General features: G+C 40.6%; 2 protein-coding genes across 2 annotated transcripts in view; one reads left to right on the top strand and one right to left on the bottom strand.

Annotated features, from left to right (window-relative positions):
* Positions 1 to 20,224, bottom strand: part of LOC5515725 — a 27,445-nt gene extending 7,221 nt beyond the window's left edge. Inside the window, exons 1-21 of the mRNA XM_032385501.2 lie at positions 20,093 to 20,224; positions 19,743 to 19,898; positions 19,154 to 19,350; positions 17,806 to 17,989; positions 17,558 to 17,617; positions 17,401 to 17,474; positions 16,860 to 17,072; positions 16,423 to 16,585; positions 16,101 to 16,258; positions 15,637 to 15,864; positions 14,763 to 14,907; positions 13,315 to 13,359; positions 12,475 to 12,648; positions 11,740 to 11,891; positions 7,266 to 7,407; positions 6,554 to 6,592; positions 1,337 to 1,439; positions 1,078 to 1,271; positions 761 to 820; positions 521 to 652; positions 33 to 290 (exon numbers count right to left, since the gene is read on the bottom strand). Of these exons, the coding sequence (XP_032241392.2) occupies positions 33 to 290; positions 521 to 652; positions 761 to 820; positions 1,078 to 1,271; positions 1,337 to 1,439; positions 6,554 to 6,592; positions 7,266 to 7,407; positions 11,740 to 11,891; positions 12,475 to 12,648; positions 13,315 to 13,359; positions 14,763 to 14,907; positions 15,637 to 15,864; positions 16,101 to 16,258; positions 16,423 to 16,585; positions 16,860 to 17,072; positions 17,401 to 17,474; positions 17,558 to 17,617; positions 17,806 to 17,989; positions 19,154 to 19,350; positions 19,743 to 19,898; positions 20,093 to 20,183 (2,968 nt within the window). The 5' untranslated portion in view covers positions 20,184 to 20,224. The remainder of the gene's footprint in view (positions 1 to 32; positions 291 to 520; positions 653 to 760; positions 821 to 1,077; positions 1,272 to 1,336; positions 1,440 to 6,553; positions 6,593 to 7,265; positions 7,408 to 11,739; positions 11,892 to 12,474; positions 12,649 to 13,314; positions 13,360 to 14,762; positions 14,908 to 15,636; positions 15,865 to 16,100; positions 16,259 to 16,422; positions 16,586 to 16,859; positions 17,073 to 17,400; positions 17,475 to 17,557; positions 17,618 to 17,805; positions 17,990 to 19,153; positions 19,351 to 19,742; positions 19,899 to 20,092) is intronic.
* LOC5515787 (lactadherin) lies at positions 2,391 to 6,038 on the top strand. Its single transcript, XM_032385503.2, has 4 exons — positions 2,391 to 2,497; positions 3,706 to 4,089; positions 4,951 to 5,276; positions 5,421 to 6,038. The coding sequence occupies exons 2-4, from the start codon at positions 3,711 to 3,713 to the stop codon at positions 5,565 to 5,567; spliced, it is 852 nt and encodes a 283-aa protein (XP_032241394.1). The 5' UTR covers positions 2,391 to 2,497; positions 3,706 to 3,710; the 3' UTR covers positions 5,568 to 6,038.

The raw sequence follows: 20,224 nt of genomic DNA, 5'->3' as shown, positions 1-20,224 counted from the left end.
CGCGCCTGAATGCAGTGACATTACCTTCTTACCTTGAATGAAATACGCCCTCGGTTCAAGCCTGCACTGCCCTTCATCTCGGAGCCTGTGAGCAGATGTAGCCAGCGGCATGTACCAGCTTGACATGCACTCTGTCTCAGCTAGGATTATCATATACTCGTACCCACGTGATAAGGCCAGTCGTGCGCATGCTTGCGTGTCATTTCTTGCGACGGTGCCAAGATGTGTGAGATGCCAATCGGAGAGGCGGTTCTCCACCAAACAGTTGTGAATAATCATCGGGTAATATGCTATAAGAATCATAACAACAACAGTGAACACTCACCGGGTAATACGTTATAGCGGAGCCAGAGCCGGCCCAAGGATTCTCCATATGAAAATATTGTAATAAAGCTGGCTCCGCTTTTAGTCAGTGACTAAATCTATATTAAGTAAGATAAACAATGTTTCGAACAGAATAATAGTGCGCGTTTGAAGTTAGATAACTTAGAGTAGTACGCCCTTACTTTAAAACACTTACGTATACCAAGGACAAATACGGCTAGCGAAGCCGTGTTGCCAACCGCTTTGACGACTGCGGGCTCAGACCAGACAGGAAAACCTCCGTCGTACGTCGGGTCGAACCGCTGAATGACAACCACTTGAGGAATAACTGCGGGCGCGGTAAATACGAGAAGTTTGATAGGGATTTAGTTTAAGGTAGAGTAAAAACTAATATTGCCGCATCTGTGTATTTTCACTTTTTGAAGACAACACAAACCTGATGACGGATTGGTTTTCATGTTCTCGATGGGTGTGAGCCATGATGCTTTTCTGGGTCCTAAACGGAAAAAAAATAAAACGGTTAATAATTTGCCTCGAGTCTGAATTGGAGTAGCATTGTTCTGTATTAAAATTTCGAATCTTAGGAGGACCTAGTACAGATATGTCAAAAAATGTAAAGCTTTTTTATAAGCCCGTTCGCTCCTACAGCGGCCCAGAGGGCAATCAGGTTTACAAAGGATTTATAAATACTTATAAAACAGCATACAACCTTGTGCGCTAAAATATTTTTCACCAACAAAGAAAGAACCTTACCATCAGGAACTACAATCAAATGCTGATGGAAGATGTCCATTCCGTCTCGAGTGCGCCCACGGCACATGAAGTGTCTGCTACCAAATTCGCTAGGAAACTGGTTAGTAGCGAGCGAAAGCGTCTTCTCCACGATAGGAAAATCCCGACCAAAAGCCTTCTGATACCAGATGCTTTTCTCGCGATCAAGATTTATCCTAGAAATAATCCAAGCAAACGATTAGGCGGAATTCTCTAAGAAAATAACGTAGTCTTGCCTTACTTGAGATAGTTGGTTTTTCCCCATGTTTCGTAGTCACCGCAGTTGAAGTGAAGTGGCGTGTTAGGTGTTAAATGCGCCAAGAACAATTTCTGTGTCTCTAGATCTATAAAAAAAGACAGTGTCAACATTCGAAAGGACGGATCTATGTAGGCAATTTTCGTTGTTTTGAGTTACTTATGTGTCCGATTTGAAATTGAATAGACTGCTGTTAAACATTTTTTTAAAGAAGCTTGCCAGATTTCTCTTTTTCTTATAATCAAAGTATAGCTGGATCCCCCCCCTCCCCCCTTGGGTACGGATTTGTTCAAATTTGTCAGTGGTATCAGCGGAGTAGCCAGGATTTTTAACAGGAGGGGCCCAAAAGGCACTTTTTAGGCATTTGACTCTGTATTATGGATAATGTCTCATACATTTACTGCATTTTTGGTTGCTAGAAGGGGGGGGGGCCTGGGCCACCCCCTGGCTACGCCCCTGGGTATCTTGGCAGATAGAGGACTGCGCTAAATCGAAAGAGATATTCTGCTGAGTAAATTTTATGATTGGCTAAAGCAATTAAGTCTCTGGTCACCACCGCGACTTCGTGTTGGTCTGGTTCTTTTCATTTGATATCATATCATTTAATTTATTATTGGGATATCAACTGAAGTTATTAGATAAAAAGATGCATGATGGTTCTTGGCAATTAAAAAGGCCTTCGATTGGCAATAAAACACAAACAAAAAATGTTGCAATGCAATGTTTTTGCAAATGATTACCTTTTTTGTTAGCAACTTTTTTGACAATTTATTCGTCGACGTGTGACAAGACTTAGAGCCAAGGATTCTTAACGAAAATAAACAACAATCCACGAAAAGATCTGGAAAATATCCACAGAAAAACAAATCTCTTAGGTTTGTGGATGTTTTGTTACTATGACTTTTCTAATTTAGACTACTCAGTAGGAATTATTGCTAATTGCTCCATCCAACATTATCATTAAAGTTTAATTGTAATATACGAAATGCAGATCAATATATAACATACATTACTGTCTACATTATTATATGATCACTAAAGAGGATCGAAGAAAGAGATATACCCAACGGCGAAGCTCAGAAGATAGAAACCGCTTTTACCATCAACACACAGAAAGTTAAGCAGATGACTTTAAAGGTTTTTAAGGTAAACTACTACGTAATTTACTTACTTTTAGTAAGAATTGCTGTTTAAAACCTGGTGCCTTTATGAGGGTCTCAATATAGGTAACCGTTGAGAATAACCCTTGAAAATAAAGATGCCAAAAAAAAATAAATATATAGCCGTTAAAACACCCATTTTTCCAACCGTTTAACCGTTAACATTAAATCAGGTACCCGAAGTGAAATTGAAAAGTTGACAAATTGAGTAGCAAAATCCAGTTTGTTTTTTTCCTGATAAAACCTTTCGATTATTCGTTCGATTATCTTTTACGCACACAAGCAAATATTAATTCATTTATTTTTAAAAGAACATAAGTTACCCTTTTTTATAACACTATATTATGTTTTAGTAGTCGTTTGACGAAAGGTTGTTGTCAACCGGCTTCGCGACTGCGCGACAAGCCCGCATGTAAGAATGGGAAATAACCACAGAAGCGCCAAGCTGCATATAATAGCCACCGCTACCGACCGCTATTGCGTCAAAGGGCGTGTTTTTCCCCTATCATTCTGGAGTGGGAATTGTTGGTAGAGAATGTTCAGAATGGCATTCGAGTCATTCTCTTACAGGTAGCAGAATGGTTAAACCATTCCGGAATGGGAACGCGGGATAAACGAACGCGCTTTTTCTATCCTAATCATTCTCATTCCGGAATCACGAGTAAAAAACGTGCCCTAAGTCTGAAGTTATTCAGTGGCTGATATATGAAGCTAGGCGCTTCAGAGGTTTTTACCCATGCTTACATGCGGGCTTGTTGCGTAGTCGCGAAGCCGGTTCAAGACAACCTTTTGTCAAACGACTGTTAAATCCACTCACGTATCACGAATCTCGCAATTTGATTGGCTCCCGTACTCACTATCTATTGAGCCAAAGAAAGTGAGTAGCGAAAAAGCCGGCGTTTTCGCGCCAAAAGCGGTTATTTATTACTGAGAACTATTAAAATCGTAAATTTTTCGAAGGTAGTATGTGAATGGATTTATACTTAAACAATTAGACTACTCGTTCTCGTTGACTATCTATTGGCTCATAGAAAACTCCCAGTCTAATTGTTAAACAGAAAAAAAAAGCATATGAAATATCAGAAATCTTAGCAAGTTTTTAAAAAGTTCAAATCTTTAAAAATATTTAAAAGCCATGCTTTCACGGAATCGTAAACAATTTTTTATTAACCCTACCTTTCATTCTTTTTGTAGTAAATATGTCGTATTTCCGCGCTATCATACTCATGGCGTCGCTAAAAGTAACGTTGACAACCGGCCTATCTACCAATAAAATGCAAGGAAAAGTTCTCCGGAATCACGTGATCGAGACAGTCCACGGAACCTGGGGCACGTGTCTGACACGTTGCAGTCAACTGACGGAGTGTCGCAGCATCAACTTCTACCGCCATCACGACAAGTGTGTCATGAGTAACGCAACGCACCTGTCACACCCGCGTGACATGAAGAAAGTGCCGGATGGAGATTACCTACACTACTTTCTCCACCAACACATGTGCGCCCAAGACATATGCTGCTCACCGCCATGTGATCAGCTCTGTCGCTTATATGAGCATCAAGATCGGATCAATACGCGATGTACGTAAAACGGATATAAATTCTGAAAAATTGACCTCATCAATTACGACAAAAAAGCAAGTTTACTTGAGGCGCGTTCCCAGGATGGTTGAGGGGAGGGGGGGGTTGCAGTCATAGGAATCATATGGAAAAAAGATAGTAAAGGCTTTTTACCTGCCGAGGGGGTTGCATGCGCACCCTGTACGCGACTGTTCTTAGTGCGGTTTTGAATATTTTGTGGGAATTCTCGCTGACAATAACTAAATCGCCTTCTGACTTTCGTCTCTCAAAATCCCTGAAGGGTTTTTCTTTGGATAGTACTGAACTGGTTTCCAATAACATCACTTCATTTGCAAGGCAATAACTAATCAAAAGTATAAATCTTGCGGCCAAAATGACAATATTTGGAAGGCCCGTGGTTTTACAACGAAGACAGGCTCAGACGGGCGTGCCCGTTTCTTCTTTCCCGCCAAAAGCAAGAAAATAACAGAACATACAAGAAGGCAAAATTCCGTCCAAATAAATACTTTATAGCATTCCCGCCAAAATTTGCCCGTTTGAGCGTCGGTGTAAAACCAAACCTTCCAAGCATTGTATTTTTAACCGCGAATAGGTCTATGCCTTTTAAATGATTAAAGTTTTAAAGAAGGTCTATCCCGTTTGAATGGTGAAAGTTTGAAAGAAATCTAGCAGTTGGAAGTTATTGAAGAGAGTTCACAGACCATTGAAATTCAATCCCAATAATCAATTTACTCAACCGAAGCATCAGACTGAAGTTTACATGCAAATTTACCGTTGTATTTTTAAATGTAAAGAACAACAAAGAAGTCAGGTTGATCGAAATCTTTGAAGTAACCTTTCAAATATATCATTATATTCAAGGTATACCTTGTAACGATGAGCCATTTGGAGTAGAGGACGGCAGAATAGCCGACCACCAAATGTCAGCTTCATCTGAATATCAAGGTTCTGTTTTCATGGAGGCACATTTTGGTCGCCTTAACGCTGAATACCCTTCCTGGGCGGCAAAACATCTTGTCGAGGGGGAGTACCTACAGGTTGATTTAGGCCGCGATGCGCGGGTCGGTCAGGTTTCCACACAGGGTAGTCCTAAATGGGAGTTGCAGCAATGGGTGACGTCATACCGGCTTGCTGCGAGTGATGACGGGACTGTGTGGATGGATTACCAGAGAGATGAAGGCCCTGTGGTACGTGATTTGTTTGTATTTTTGTTTTATGTGGTCTAGAGGGGTGCGACACCCTGGGTCAAAGATCTGAAAGTCTTGGACTAGCAATAATGCCTCTGTTTGCACGGCGCTTTACTGTAAATTGTGTTATCCTTGTACCCACAGGTGTTCCAGGCAAACCAAGACCCAAATGGCATAGTGACAAATACGCTGAGACCCCGGATGCAAGGTCGCTCAGTCAGGGTTGTCGTCCTCACTTACAACATCTTTATTTCTCTGAGGATCGAGTTGTACGGCTGCTATTTACACTAAGTGATCGATTAGTGACAGTAAATCGAGTTGTAGGCTGTTAGTGACAGTAAATCGAGTTGTACATCTGCTATATACTATTAAGTGTTCGATTAGTGACAGCAAATCGAGTTGTATGCTGCTATATACACTAAGTGCTTGATTCAAGGGCGTAGCCAGGGGGGTGGACTAGGGGGACGCCCCCCCCCTTTAAGCAGCCAAAAATACAGTAAATGTATGAAACATGATCTAAAATACATGAAAAATGCCTTGAAAGTCCCTTTTGGCCCCCCTCCTATTAAAAATCCTTGCTACGCCGCTGAGATTAGTGACAGTGAATCGAGTTGTACAGCTGCTATATACACTGTTGGATAAGTGACAGTAAATCTAGCATTTACTACTGGCATTTTGCAAAATGTTATACCGTAAAAAGGGGGTACCGGTTGCCTCCCCTCATCATGTTCACCTTTTTTTCTCATTAAAGCTCTTCTTGGAGTTGAGGGGTTATTAGCCTTGTTAACGTTATTGTGATATTTAGAGAAAACACTCTCTGTTTTTTTCACAAATGGATTTGAAGTCTCGGAAGACAGTGCCATTAGCTCGCTTTTTTCATATGGGAAAACGAGATTTTCCCTTATACCCACAGGTGTTCCAGGCATACCAAGACCCAAATGACATAGTGACAAATACGCTGAGACCCCGGATGCAAGGTCGCTCAGTCAGGGTTGTCGTCCTCACTTACAACATTTTTATTTCTCTGATGAGGATCGAGTTGTACGGCGGTTATATACACTAAGTGTTCGATTAGTGACAGTAAGTCGAGTTGTACGGCTGCTATATACACTTTTCCCGAACAATCACTTTGAAAAATACTTGGGAGACACGAATTTGAGGAATGCCCCCCTCATAAATACCTTTGAAAAATCCCCTAGGATTGATGAGGCACTAAGATTTTAGGACTATACATAAACAACCATTCTTAGTACACGCTCAATGGGAACAAATCGTACCTCTAAGCTTCTTAAATAGTCTTGACTTGTATGAAGTTCCTGAAACAAAGACAACAAAAGTTAACCATTCTTACCGTAAATGATTTAAAAAAACGCCCCCTATCTAATGAACGCCTCCCTCCCTAAGCTTACAAGTTTGTAATGAACGCCCCTCTCTAACAAATGCCCCCTCAATTCAACACCCACCCACCCCCCCCCCCCTCCCTCCCTCCCAGTTTAACAAACAACATAGAAATTTCGGTAATCAAATTTTATTTACTGGGAGAGACTTAATGTCAAGAAATGCTTGCTACGCAGGATATAATTAAACATGATCCTGAATGAGACTAGAACCCCACTGCACTTGGGTTTGTTATATTTTCAAAGTTTGTAAATAACGCCCCTCTCTAATAAACGCCTTCTATCTATTGAACGTCCCCTCTCGGACCATCGAAATTTAATAAACGCCCAGGGAGTTTATTTTGTTCTAGCGTATTATAATGAAATGAGCCGAGGCAAAGTATAGCAACAGTTTTTTCATAACTCTATAAAAAAGGTGAAAAATATTGCCCCTTTTGAGTAACATGCTTCCTAAGGAAAATTAAAAATTGGAACGTTCCGATACGCCCAAATTCTTCAAATACCATGCATTTACCATAACTTGAAATCCTAACTATTTTCTCATAGAATGGCAATTGGCAACCGTGTTCTCCCGTGGCGTGGGTTAACTTACCATCCAAACAGCCGTAGATCTCAACACGCATGCACGGCCACGTGTGCCACGCCACGGGCACGAACCGCACGTACCGCGCGCGCACGCGAGGGTTCAGGTACTGGCGCACTACCCCGCAACAATCAGCGTTTGCGCGAAACACCTACAATATACCAGAATATAAGTTGAGCACACATCCCTGATGTACCTACGATAGCTCTGTTTACACGAGACACTTTGAATATACTAGAATATAAGTATAGCACACATCCCTGATGTACCTACTATAGCTCTGTTTGCGCGAGACACTTTGAATATACTAGAATATCAGAGCACATATCCCTGTTGTTATTAGCTACTATAAAGCTATGTTTGCACGAAACACCTAGAATATAAGTAGAGTAACACCCCTGTTGTTATTAGCTACTATTGCTCTGTTGGTACAAAACACCTAGAAATGTTCAAGAACACAAAATCCTGTATTATTAGCTACTATAGCTATGCGCGAAACACTTACTAATATATACAAGACACAACACACACAACCTTGTTGTTGCAACTTCTGTATCATTGTTGTATTATTGTTGCCGATATTGCCACTCTTGTTTCAGAGAATGTATTGCTACACTAGTGGTTGTTGCCTATTTAGCAGATTTTGATTACGCTGTTGTTGCGTTATTGTTCTCATAGTGCTGGTAGCTACTGGTTGCCGATATTGTACACTTGTTTACTGCTTCTCTTGTATGTGTGGTTCCTGTTTGTGTTACCAATATTGCCAGAAATCCCACCACCACCCCCTCCTTGGCGCCAAAAAGCGGTATTTAAGAATCGCTAAAAATCCTATGCTGCATTCACACCAAAATCATGTTTTTCTTTGCCTGATAACTTGCCATGTTTCTCATTGTGTTGAATTCTTACTAGCTAAATGATTACTTAGTAAAATGTATAGCACAGTCAATTTAGTATTGTTTCTGTTGTTCTTCTGTCCAATTTTGTGAGATTGAGATTTAAACCAGTTTAATTAAACCACCTTTAAACTGGTTTAAGTGCTGGTGTGAATGCGGTATTAGACTGTTTGCATAATATGACTGTGTTCCTTCCCCCACCCCCTGAGCAAATCCTTCCTACCCTTCTGATTGTTGCTTATGTAACGAGAGGTACCAAGTACCGGGATCACTGATGTCACTGATTTGTTTGAGTGATGGTTGAGAAGAAGTAGTGATGAGTAAAGATTGAAAAGATGTAGTGATAAGTGATGATTACGAAGGAGTAGTGATGAGTGATGATTGAGAAGAAGTAGTGATGAGTAAAGATTGAAAAGATGTAGTGATGAGTGATGATTACGAAGAAGTAGTGATAAGTGATGATTGAGAAGAAGTAGTGATGAGTGATGATTGAGAAGAAGTCGTGATGAGTGATGATTGAGAAGAAGTAGTGATGAGTGATGATTGAGAAGATGTAGTGATGAGTGATGATTACGAAGAAGTAGTGATGAGTGATGATTGAGAAGAAGTAGTGATCAGTGATGATTGAGAAGAAGAAGTGATGAGTGATGATTGAGAAGAAGTAGTGATGAGTGAAGATTGAGAAGATGTAGTGATGAGTGATGATTACGAAGAAGTAGTGATGAGTGATGATTACGAAGAAGTAGTGATGAGTGATGATTGAGAAGAAGTAGTGATGAGTGATGGTTGAGAAGAAGTAGTGATGAGTGATGATTGGGAAGATGTAGTGATGAGTGATGATTACGAAGAAGTAGTGATGAGTGATGATTGAGAAGAAGTAGTGATCAGTGATGATTGAGAAGAAGAAGTGATGAGTGATGATTGAGAAGAAGTAGTGATGAGTGATGATTACGAAGAAGTAGTGATGAGTGATGATTGAGAAGAAGTAGTGATGAGTGATGATTGAGAAGAAGAAGTGATGAGTGATGATTGAGAAGAAGAAGTGATGAGTGATGATTGAGAAAAAGTAGTGATGAGTGATGATTGAGAAGAAGAAGTGATGAGTGATGATTGAGAAGAAGAAGTGATGAGTGATGATTGAGAAGAAGAAGTGATGAGTGATGATTGAGAAGAAGTAGTGATGAGTGAAGATTGAGAAGATGTAGTGATGAGTGATGATTACGAAGAAGTAGTGATGAGTGATGATTGAGAAGAAGTAGTGATCAGTGATGATTGAGAAGAAGAAGTGATGAGTGATGATTGAGAATAAGTAGTGATGAGTGATGATTGAGAAGAGTAGTGATGAGTGATGGTTGAGAAGAATTAGTGATGAGTAATGATTTATAAGAAGTCGTGATGAGTAATGATTGAGAAGAAGTCGTGATGAGTGATGATTGAGAAGAAGTCGTGATGAGTGAAGATTGAGAAGAAGTAGTGATGAGTAATGATTGATAAGAAGTCGTGATGAGTAATGATTGATAAGAAGTCGTGATGAGTAATGATTGAGAAGAAGTAGTGATGAGTGATGATTGAGAAGAAGTAGTGATGAGTGATGGTTGAGAAGAAGTAGTGATGAGTGATGATTGGGAAGATGTAGTGATGAGTGATGATTACGAAGAAGTAGTGATGAGTGATGATTGAGAAGAAGTAGTGATCAGTGATGATTGAGAAGAAGAAGTGATGAGTGATGATTGAGAAGAAGTAGTGATGAGTGATGATTACGAAGAAGTAGTGATGAGTGATGATTGAGAAGAAGTAGTGATGAGTGATGATTGAGAAGAAGAAGTGATGAGTGATGATTGAGAAGAAGAAGTGATGAGTGATGATTGAGAAAAAGTAGTGATGAGTGATGATTGAGAAGAAGAAGTGATGAGTGATGATTGAGAAGAAGAAGTGATGAGTGATGATTGAGAAGAAGAAGTGATGAGTGATGATTGAGAAGAAGTAGTGATGAGTGAAGATTGAGAAGATGTAGTGATGAGTGATGATTACGAAGAAGTAGTGATGAGTGATGATTGAGAAGAAGTAGTGATCAGTGATGATTGAGAAGAAGTAGTGATGAGTAATGATTGAGAAGAAGTCGTGATGAGTAATGATTGAGAAGAAGTCGTGATGAGTGATGATTGAGAAGAAGTCGTGATGAGTGATGATTGAGAAGAAGTAGTGATGAGTGATGGTTGAGAAGATGTAGTGATGAGTGAAGATTGAGAAGATGTAGTGATGAGTGATGATTGAGAAGATGTAGTGATGAGTAATGATTGAGAAGATGTAGTGATGAGTGATGGTTGAGAAGATGTAGTGATGAGTGATGATTGAGAAGAAGAAGTGATGAGTGATGATTGAGAAGAAGAAGTGATGAGTGATGATTGAGAAGAAGTAGTGATGAGTAATGATTGAGAAGATGTAGTGATGAGTGATGATTGAGAAGATGTAGTGATGAGTGAAGATTGAGAAGATGTAGTGATGAGGGAAGATTGAGAAGATGTAGTGATGAGTGATGATTGAGAAGATGTAGTGATGAGTAATGATTGAGAAGAAGTAGTGATGAGTAATGATTGAGAAGATGTAGTGATGAGTGATGATTGAGAAGATGTAGTGATGAGTGAAGATTGAGAAGATGTAGTGATGAGGGAAGATTGAGAAGATGTAGTGATGAGTGATGGTTGAGAAGAAGTCGTGATGAGTGATGATTGAGAAGAAGAAGTGATGAGTGATGATTGAGAAGAAGAAGTGATGAGTGATGATTGAGAAGAAGTAGTGATGAGTAATGATTGAGAAGATGTAGTGATGAGTGATGATTGAGAAGATGTAGTGATGAGTGAAGATTGAGAAGATGTAGTGATGAGGGAAGATTGAGAAGATGTAGTGATGAGTGATGATTGAGAAGATGTAGTGATGAGTAATGATTGAGAAGAAGTAGTGATGAGTAATGATTGAGAAGATGTAGTGATGAGTGATGATTGAGAAGATGTAGTGATGAGTGAAGATTGAGAAGATGTAGTGATGAGTGAAGATTGAGAAGATGTAGTGATGAGTGATGGTTGAGAAGAGTAGTGATGAGTGAAGATTGAGAAGATGTAGTGATGAGTGATGATTGAGAAGATGTAGTGATGAGTAATGATTGAGAAGATGTAGTGATGAGTGATGGTTGAGAAGATGTAGTGATGAGTGAGAAGTAGTGATGGTTGAGGAGCATATGAAGGTTGAGGAGTAGTAAATAACACAGAGCGTGCAGGTCCTTTTTATAAGACTCGGCTCGTGGTGGTTCTCACGGTTGCACTCGGCTTATTATGTCCTGTTTATTGGGGATGTAATTTAGATTAGAATCTCTGGGACAGCGGGGAAGAAACGTTTTGGAGTGCCGTGGGAATTCCATTGAGCTGAGTCTTTCACAAATATTGATTAATATGATAGAGCTGACGCAGGGGAGTTTCCTACAAAAACATCTTTTTGCAGACGAGACTACAAGGCTAACTCTATGTTTCCGCTAGGGGCTACGAATAACTAAAACTAGCTTCGTATATGATAGAGGGTAATTACGGTATTCCCACCCAGTCATTCTCGCTTGATTTGATGATGTCCCACGAAGCTCCATCTTCGCTGTAGTGGACGACGTAAGCCATCACCCACCGAGGGTCATCCGTTTTCATGTGACCTTGGCTTGCAAACCCGTCTATGATGTACTCTTTTTCTAAGTCGATCTCTATGTCCAGATAGACATAAAAAGCAAAAAGATACAAATTGATATCAATAAATATTTTATATACTATCTATAATGTGTATACAAGCTTGGAATTCACACTGATCACTTCTGTTAACATAGGGACCGCCCTAAATTTAGTGATAGTCCTGTATTATTTGGTTGTTGAGATTGAGTTGTGGTTCGGAGTTTGTTTGCAAATATGTGAGTTGTAACTATCTTCAATACAGCTAAAAGTCGTTTAAATGCATCCTCGATTTTTTGTATTTTCGAGTAGGAATGAAATGTAATACTTTTGTGAAATACAGAGATAAAGTCGTTCTGCCAGAGCCTCGCTTTCGCGCTCGTTTAACCCGTATTGCTACGTCAGACGCCCACACTAAGCCTCACAAAGAGAGTCTCGGAACAGTGCTATCAGCAGCAACTGGTTTTTAAAGAGTATCTTTCAGCCACCACTTTTGCAGCCAAGCAAAATACCAAGTGTTAGGGAGCACTTGATTACATCGGCAGAACTTTCATTACAAATTGTGGCCTTTCTCAAAAACGTCTCACCCTTTGCCTGAGTGAGTGCACCAGAAGTGCCTACCTAGAGAGTTGTTGGCTGCCGTGTACGTGTGCACATGGTGAATCTTGTCTGGGCACCAGGCCCCACCTCCGTTAAGCCTCCCCTGGGAAGGCTGGGCGCCAGTTTGCGATGACGTAGCCGAGATCTTGGAAGCCTTGATCGCGCCATTCTCCATGCCGAGGGCATCGTTACAAGCTGTAAAACCACGAGATACGCAATCAATAAGTCGAAAAGATGGGGAATGGAATTGTTATATGACGGGGTAAGGGAGCCGGCCGATTCCCTAATAAATAGTTTATTTTTACAGCAGATCACTCCGGAAGCGTAAAACGTAACGAAAGTATGAACGAAGACTTGAATTTATCCAAACTATAGCCCTGGATAAGATGAGTAAAAGGATGTTGAAAAATCACTTCTTTGTTATTGTTAATTCAACCACAGGCTTGCCATCCTCCCGTTGTTATCATCAGAATTATTTTCTGTAAATTACAAAATAGGTCGAATGAAATCACATAAAGTTGTCTTTGATGTCAATAAATCGTATTCTATTGACATCAAAGACAACTTTATGATATTTCATTCGACCTTTATTTTGTAATAGATCATTTACGGGAAATAATTTTGATGATAACAAAGGGAGGATGGTTAGCCTGTGATTCGACTGAATTTTTTACAAGAAACCGTCAGAGAACACTCTACGAATGATAAGTCTGGTATGTTATTTGATTAAAAATACCATCACGGGTTCTTACTTAGCTCAATATAATAGCGATGGAAATATGCTTTGTGTGACTCGGTAATGTGCGGGACCGTAAAATGGTGGCGTGGTCGGGCTTCTTTAAAGTGAGTAAACCTCCTTACCGGGATTATTTTTTCTCGGTGTTCGGGGCGGAATTGGCTGCACACCTATGTGTAACAAAAAAAGGTTAGAATAACAAAATAGAGCACAGAGGAAGTGATCGCAAAAAAACCTTTGTGGTAAACTTGAAGGTTAGAATAACAAAATAGAGCACAGAGGAAGTGATCGCAAAAAAAAACCTTTGTGGTAAACTTCTTGAAGGTTAGAATAACAAAATAGAGCACTGAGGAAGTGATCGCAAAAAAAAACCTTTGTGGTAAACTTCTTGAAGGTTAGAATAACAAAATAGAGCACAGATGAAGTGATCGCAAAAAAAAACCTTTGTGGTAAACTTCTTGAAGGTTAGAATAACAAAATTGAGCACAGAGGAAGTGATCGCAAAAAAAAACCTTTGTGGTAAACTTCTTGAAGGTTAGAATAACAAAATAGAGCACAGAGGAAGTGATCGCAAAAAAAACCTTTGTGGTAAACTTCTTGAAGGTTAGAATAACAAAATAGAGCACAGATGAAGTGATCGCAAAAAAAAACCTTTGTGGTAAACTTCTTGAAGGTTAGAATAACAAAATAGAGCACAGAGGAAGTGATCGCAAAAAAAAAACCTTTGTGGTAAACTTCTTGAAGGTTAGAATAACAAAATAGAGCACAGAGGAAGTGATCGCAAAAAAAAACCTTTGTGGTAAACTTCTTGAAGGTTAGAATAACAAAATAGAGCACAGAGGAAGTGATCGCAAAAAAAAACCTTTGTGGTAAACTTCTTGAAGGTTAGAATAACAAAATAGAGCACAGAGGAAGTGATCGCAAAAAAAAACCTTTGTGGTAAACTTCTTGAAGGTTAGAATAACAAAATAGAGCACAGAGGAAGTGATCGCAAAAAAACCTTTGTTGTAAACTTAATGATTTGAATGATGGAGGATGGGGGACCCTAAGGGGAGGGAGGCACCAAAAAAAGGTGGGGCTGAATTAGATGTTAGCTTCTTCTAAGATTCTTCTCTAAGAAAGGGCGAGTGGCCCTTTCTTCTAAGGGCCACTCGCAACTAACATGTGTAAAATGAACACACTACAAAACCTAGTTGCACAGCCAAAAAAAGTGTTCTCTAGCTATATATAAATATAGCAACATATCAAGAAAATTTAGCCAAAATTGTCGTTTGTCCAAGACGCGGTCACTTCCATATAAGGAAACTAATATATTCCTTATTTGGAAAACCTGCACGATTCTTGTCATTTTTAAGGCTGCCGTTCCGCAGGTGCTTCGCAAACCTTTGTGAATTGTATTCAGAAGAGAAAAACAGTGACTGTGACCACCTTTAGTCAATGAAGAAAGCTTCTGAAAAGAAACTAAAATTCCTCGGTACCAGACCCTAAAACGACAACGGTTTCTTCATATGGTTCTCTAGCTATTTATAAGTATAGCTAGTTTTCTAGCTATATATAAGAAAGTTGCTCTCACCTGGCTCGAAGCCCATCATTTCAATTTTCCAGCACTGGAAGTGCTTATCGTAGTGCCCGGGTACAAACTTGAAAAAGCGGCCTACTGCTACTGGGACCACGTGGACGGTCGCTACCTGGCACTCGCTCTTAACGGCGGGATGGACCTTAGAATGGTGCCGCATGGCGGAACAAGAAATCGTGAAGGGGAACAAATAGCAAAACAAAAGAAATATAGATAACACATCATTATAAATAATAGTGGTTCAATAATGACCCTTTTACTGAGATGTAATAAGCGCTTTTGGGTTTTAACTCTCTATATAAATCAGATATTATAGACGGCGAAAGAAGGGTAAACAATAGGCAGTGCCGTACATTACGTTATATCGATTTACCTACTTATTATGCAAATATTGGTTAATCAGATTGTTTATCAAATATAACCAAAAATGGTAATGTTCCGCACTGATAGGGCGCACTTTAGAAGTAGTATTGGAAAGGAGCACTCTGTTGTCAAAATCGCCAGCATCTTGGCCCGAAATTGCGTCTAGATATGTGGTATCTATTCCACTAGTTCAGGGGCGTAGCCAGCGTATCGAACAGTAGCAAGTTTGTTGTACTCCCTTTGGGCATTTGAGTGCGCTGCAGCCCTGATGCTAAGGGAGTATTCATGGTTTATTGGTACTCCCCTTGGAATAACATCGCTGAGGGGTTTGATACCTTTAGCCTTAGTTAAAAAGGTATCCTATCTGCGGCAGCGATAGTACAAAAAGCGTGATATAAACAGAAAATAAAGTAACACTCTTACACCGAAGAACAGCCAAATCAACTCAGACGAGAGCAAAACTTTAATCTAGCATTGAATTATTTTGACCGAATCCCAAATAATGTACCTTAATTCGGAGCCTCCAGTCATTCTTGCCATTGTAATACCTGACCATGGTCCACGTGGTACGGTCCATACTGTACATGATAGCCATACTCTTGACGTATGGACCGCATTCCTTGGACGGACTGAGGTCACCCCTGATGATGACTTTAGTTAAGGCAAACATCTTCTTCATGTCGAACTCGACACGATTGTACGTCGGTTCTTTGAAGGAGGGATTGCCAAAATCGAACTGATAAAGGAACGTCCGTTAGTATATAACAACTTTAAGAATTCATAGTTTGTCGTGGTAGTATTTAAACACTATGTTTGGATGAATGACATCGTCTATGTTCTGCCGACATCATACCAACGTATATGTTGCTGGTCTTGAAGTAGTATGCCATTATTATGAATGACCAAACACCCACGTATATATTTTGCTGGTCTTGAAGCAGTATGCATTATTATAAATGACCAAACACTCACGTATATTTTGCTGGTCTTGAAGCAGTATGAGAGATATGGATCTTCCCCCATCGCCATGTAGCGCACATCCTTGCGGTCCCATGTACCGGGCGAGATCTCGATATGTGGCTTGACTCGAGCGATCAATGGCGGGAACCAAGACAAAGTTTGGGTCTCCGCTGCAAAAGCATAAAAACATAATTTGGCGGTATCAAGAAACATGGCACATTGTTGCTTTTTTGAGATACTTATTTGGAAACCTGTTGGCGGTTTCGGCAAGAAAAAAATCTATCACCGGAAACAATCACCGGTAGGTGACATTTAACAGAAAGTGACGTCATACCTGAACATCCAAACACTTCAAACATGGCGCACGCTTTGTACGGCCCGTACCAGTCCCTCTTGAAAGCGAGTCGAACGTAACGGACTTTGATCACTGGGTAGATGTAAAATTCCTCGTGGAATCCGCAACACAGTGTCGCAGAAAAAAAACTGCGCGACCGACTCTACAAAAATAACAGAACCCCTTTAATGTGAAATAAAAAAAATTGTCAGGACTGGTGTGAATGTTTGCCACACTCAGTGTCTGGGTTGTCCTCAAAATTATCAATAACAATGATGAACACGGGAAAAAACGTCATTATAAGTTATCACCACAATAGTTTCTGGGTATGCAGTAGGTAGCACTATAGCATTTATACGAGAAAGTATGGAAATTCAATGTGTCACTCTCGGTGTTTTTTGCATAAGCGTTCACTTTTCGCAAAAATGGACTACTACCTCGTACTTGGTCCAGGTTTTCCCGTCTAAGGTCAACTCAATGTCCACTTTATAGCCTTTAATCTCCCCTTTGTAAAGGACTTTGGTGAGGAACCTTGATGTAGGAAAGCCCACCATGATCCATGGGCTCTTGTCGTGTGATGTATTGGCGCACCATTGCATTTGGTGAGGGTTGTCCCAACGTGCAAATCCGGGGTATGAATAGTGGTCGAACTATGGGCATAGGCAATGGTTATATGGTGAAAATAAAACACAATCCAGGGAAGGAAAAGTGTGAAACTGTGGACATATTTGAATGAAGTACGGGGAGGATGAATGAGAAATGCAAAGTAAGTGGGTGGAAGATGAAGGACATAAGACATTAACAAAGCTCTGCTTCTTTTTGGCAAAATTGAATCAATGAACACCTCGCAACAAGACGAAAACGAGCCACGGTTTATCAGCGATCCTACAAGTTTTCGGCCAATAACGCGCACCAAGAACGCAGTTTATAATACAACTTTGAAAACAGGCCATTCTGACATTTGAGTCGACGACTTACCGATGATGCTTCAATTTGTCCGTCGGTAATTTCACCAGACTGCATCCCCAGAGTACTGACATGACTGCATTCACCTGTCATTTGACCATTGCATCAGCATAACTACGATATAATCATTAAACCAAATGCAAACAAAAACGAAGAAAGAATCCCTAACCTCTTTCAATCTTAGACGGCTCGGCCACTTCCACGCGCTGCACGTTGTTGGTAGACAAGTCTACAGATTATACCATATTAGTGTTAGACCATAAAGTTGGTGTAGCTTTTTCTAATATAGTCCGTGTAAATCATATCTCGCTTGGTAAAATGGCCAACTTTCTAAAAACTTTGCAGTCATAGCTATAGGATGTAAATCACTCAATTTTCTATACATTCGACCGCTAGTTTCTTAAAGGGTTGCCTTACCTGAATCACAGCCTATCACATCCACGCGCCCAATGCAGCCTTTCTTGATAAACGCCTGGACGTTGATTCGGATGAAGCGTGCGTGAATGTTAGGGTCGAATGTTTGCAGGTGAGCTCGTATGAAAATTTCCCATTTACTTTTAATGGCGGCTGCTTCTTCATAGCTTTGCGTCATTTTAAAATGCTACAAAAGTAAGAGGAGAATATAAAAAAAACGTCAGAGCGTCTGATTCAAATGAAACCGTAAAAAAAATCTGTTGGTTTCGAACTCTAGCAGCTTCAGCTATTTCTAAGCCCTGCACTATGCTCACTGCCTCGCGAGGACAAACTCGCAGCTCAAGCAGGAGATAATTTTGCCTCAGTCGCTCACGACACGTGATTTCGTTCGATCGACGTCCGCAGCACACTGTGGGTTTTTGGCTCTTATGTTTGAGAAAATCCGACTCATATTCGTCTCACCTATGATTTCCTAATTCGCCTATAATCTCGACCCCGATTCGTGTCTCCCTACTGCTTCCTAGTTTGTCCTTAATCAGTTAATCTCGACCCAATCTCGTCTGGCCCTAGGATTTCCTAATTCGTCCTTAATCAGTTAATCTCAACCCAAATTCGTCTGGCCCTAGGATTTCCTTATTCGTCCTTAATCACGACCCATATTCGTCTCACATAGGGTTTCCTAATTCGTCCTTCATCTCGACCCATATCCGTGTCTCCCTAGTGATTCCTAATTCGTCCTTAATCAGTTAATTTCGACCCATATTCGTTTCAGCCTAGGATTTCCTAATTCGTCCTTATTCACGACTCATATTCGTCTCACCCTAGGATTTTTCCTAATTTGTCCTTAATCTCGACCCATATCCGTATCACCCTAGGATTTCCTAACTCGTCCCTTAATCTCGACCCATATTTGTCTCATTCTTGGATTTCCTGATTCGTCCTTAATATCGATCCATATTTGTCTCACCCTAGGATTTCCTAATTCGTCCTTAATATCGACCCATATTCGTCTCACCCTTGGATTTCCTAATTCGTCCTTAATATCGACCCATATTCGTCTCACCCTAGGATTTCCTAACTCTTCCTTAATCTCGACCCATATTCGTCTCACCCCCGGATTTCCTGATTCGTTCTTAATCTCGACACATATAGGTCTCACCCTTGGCTTTCCTCATTCGTCCTAAATCCCGACCCATATTTGTCTCACCCTAGGATTTCCTAATTCGTCCTTAATCTCGACCCATATAGGTCTCACCCTTGGCTTTCCTCATTCGTCCTAAACCCCGACCCATATTTGTCTCACCCTAGGATTTCCTAATTCGTCCTTAATATCGACCCATATTTGTCTCACCCTTGGATTTCCTAACTCGTCCTTAATCTCGGTCCATATTCGAGAGTCGGGACTGTGCTCCACAGTGTAGTGTGTGGCGTAGTATACCCACATATCTTCCGTCCAGGGGGGTAAGGTGTCTATGTCGTATTTATCCAGGGGGGTCTCCTCTTGCCGTTTGCCTGTTACTAACACCCCAGCTATCCGCTTCATGCGCCCTGTGCCAAAACAAAGAGGGTGGTAAAGGCCTTTCCGCGTTAAGACCATGTTCACAATAAAAACGCTGAACACTGTCGCCTCAATTAACAAATAAAGACATATAGCTTATAGGTCAAAATAAGAAAGTCCTCTTGGTCAAAACTATATATAGTTCTGGATCCTCTTCTCTCCTCTCCATCTCCTGACATTACTGGCATCGCATTTTTCAACAGATACGAGGCAAAGGACAAATTTGTGTAAAAATTCGCAGCAACTTTTAACATCCCGCACAGCGCCAGAATTAACTGATATGCCCCCCCCTCCCCCCTCTTCTCCTAGCGAAGACGCCCTTCTTGACCGGCAAACATCTCCGTCCTTTCTTTTCAGCGCGGAATCACGCCAGGTCATTTACCTAAGTCAAACTGCACAGCAGTGACATTCCGGTCATGTGGACAGTATGAGCTTGTGTGAGTGCGAAGGTCCAGCGTGTAGTCACCGCCATCCTTGATAGACCACACTTCACGGACCTTGTCATCTCCACTGAGATACACAAGCGAAGACGCACAGTCTGAAATATTATAAAAGGGTTAAATTATAATAGCTAAACTATTGAGAATAACAAAGCGACTATGGGCAGTATAAAAATGAGAAAAGAAAATCCAATTCAAAAAACTAAAAGCAAGAGTCGCCAGCTGATGATATAGCAGCGTTTGTCCCTTATTACGTCCTTTTCATGCACAACATCTAGTACGAAAATCTTACAAGGAAGGTCCTTTCTGTAGAGTGGAATACTAGAAGACTTGGAAGCGCTGCAGGTGGCGAGGAGAGTGGTGAGCACTATCAATATCCTCATTAAATGAGCCCCTGACTCAAGGTTATTGCATTGCAAACCGG

The sequence above is a fragment of the Nematostella vectensis genome, chromosome 2 (genome assembly GCF_932526225.1).
Source record: "Nematostella vectensis chromosome 2, jaNemVect1.1, whole genome shotgun sequence".
NCBI classification, from domain to species: domain Eukaryota; kingdom Metazoa; phylum Cnidaria; class Anthozoa; order Actiniaria; family Edwardsiidae; genus Nematostella; species Nematostella vectensis.
The sequence above is the reverse complement of the archived record's forward strand: the minus strand, read 5'-3'. Positions and strand labels throughout refer to the sequence as shown.

Excerpts from the sequence above, each read along its gene's own strand:
- LOC5515787 (XM_032385503.2), top strand. The coding sequence starts at position 3,711 with ATGTCGTATTTCCGCGCTATCATACTCATGGCGTCGCTAAAAGTAACG. Across the intron at positions 4,090-4,950 it reads AGATCGGATCAATACGCGAT|GTATACCTTGTAACGATGAG; the intron begins GTACGTAAAACG and ends ATTATATTCAAG. Across the intron at positions 5,277-5,420 it reads AGAGAGATGAAGGCCCTGTG|GTGTTCCAGGCAAACCAAGA; the intron begins GTACGTGATTTG and ends TTGTACCCACAG.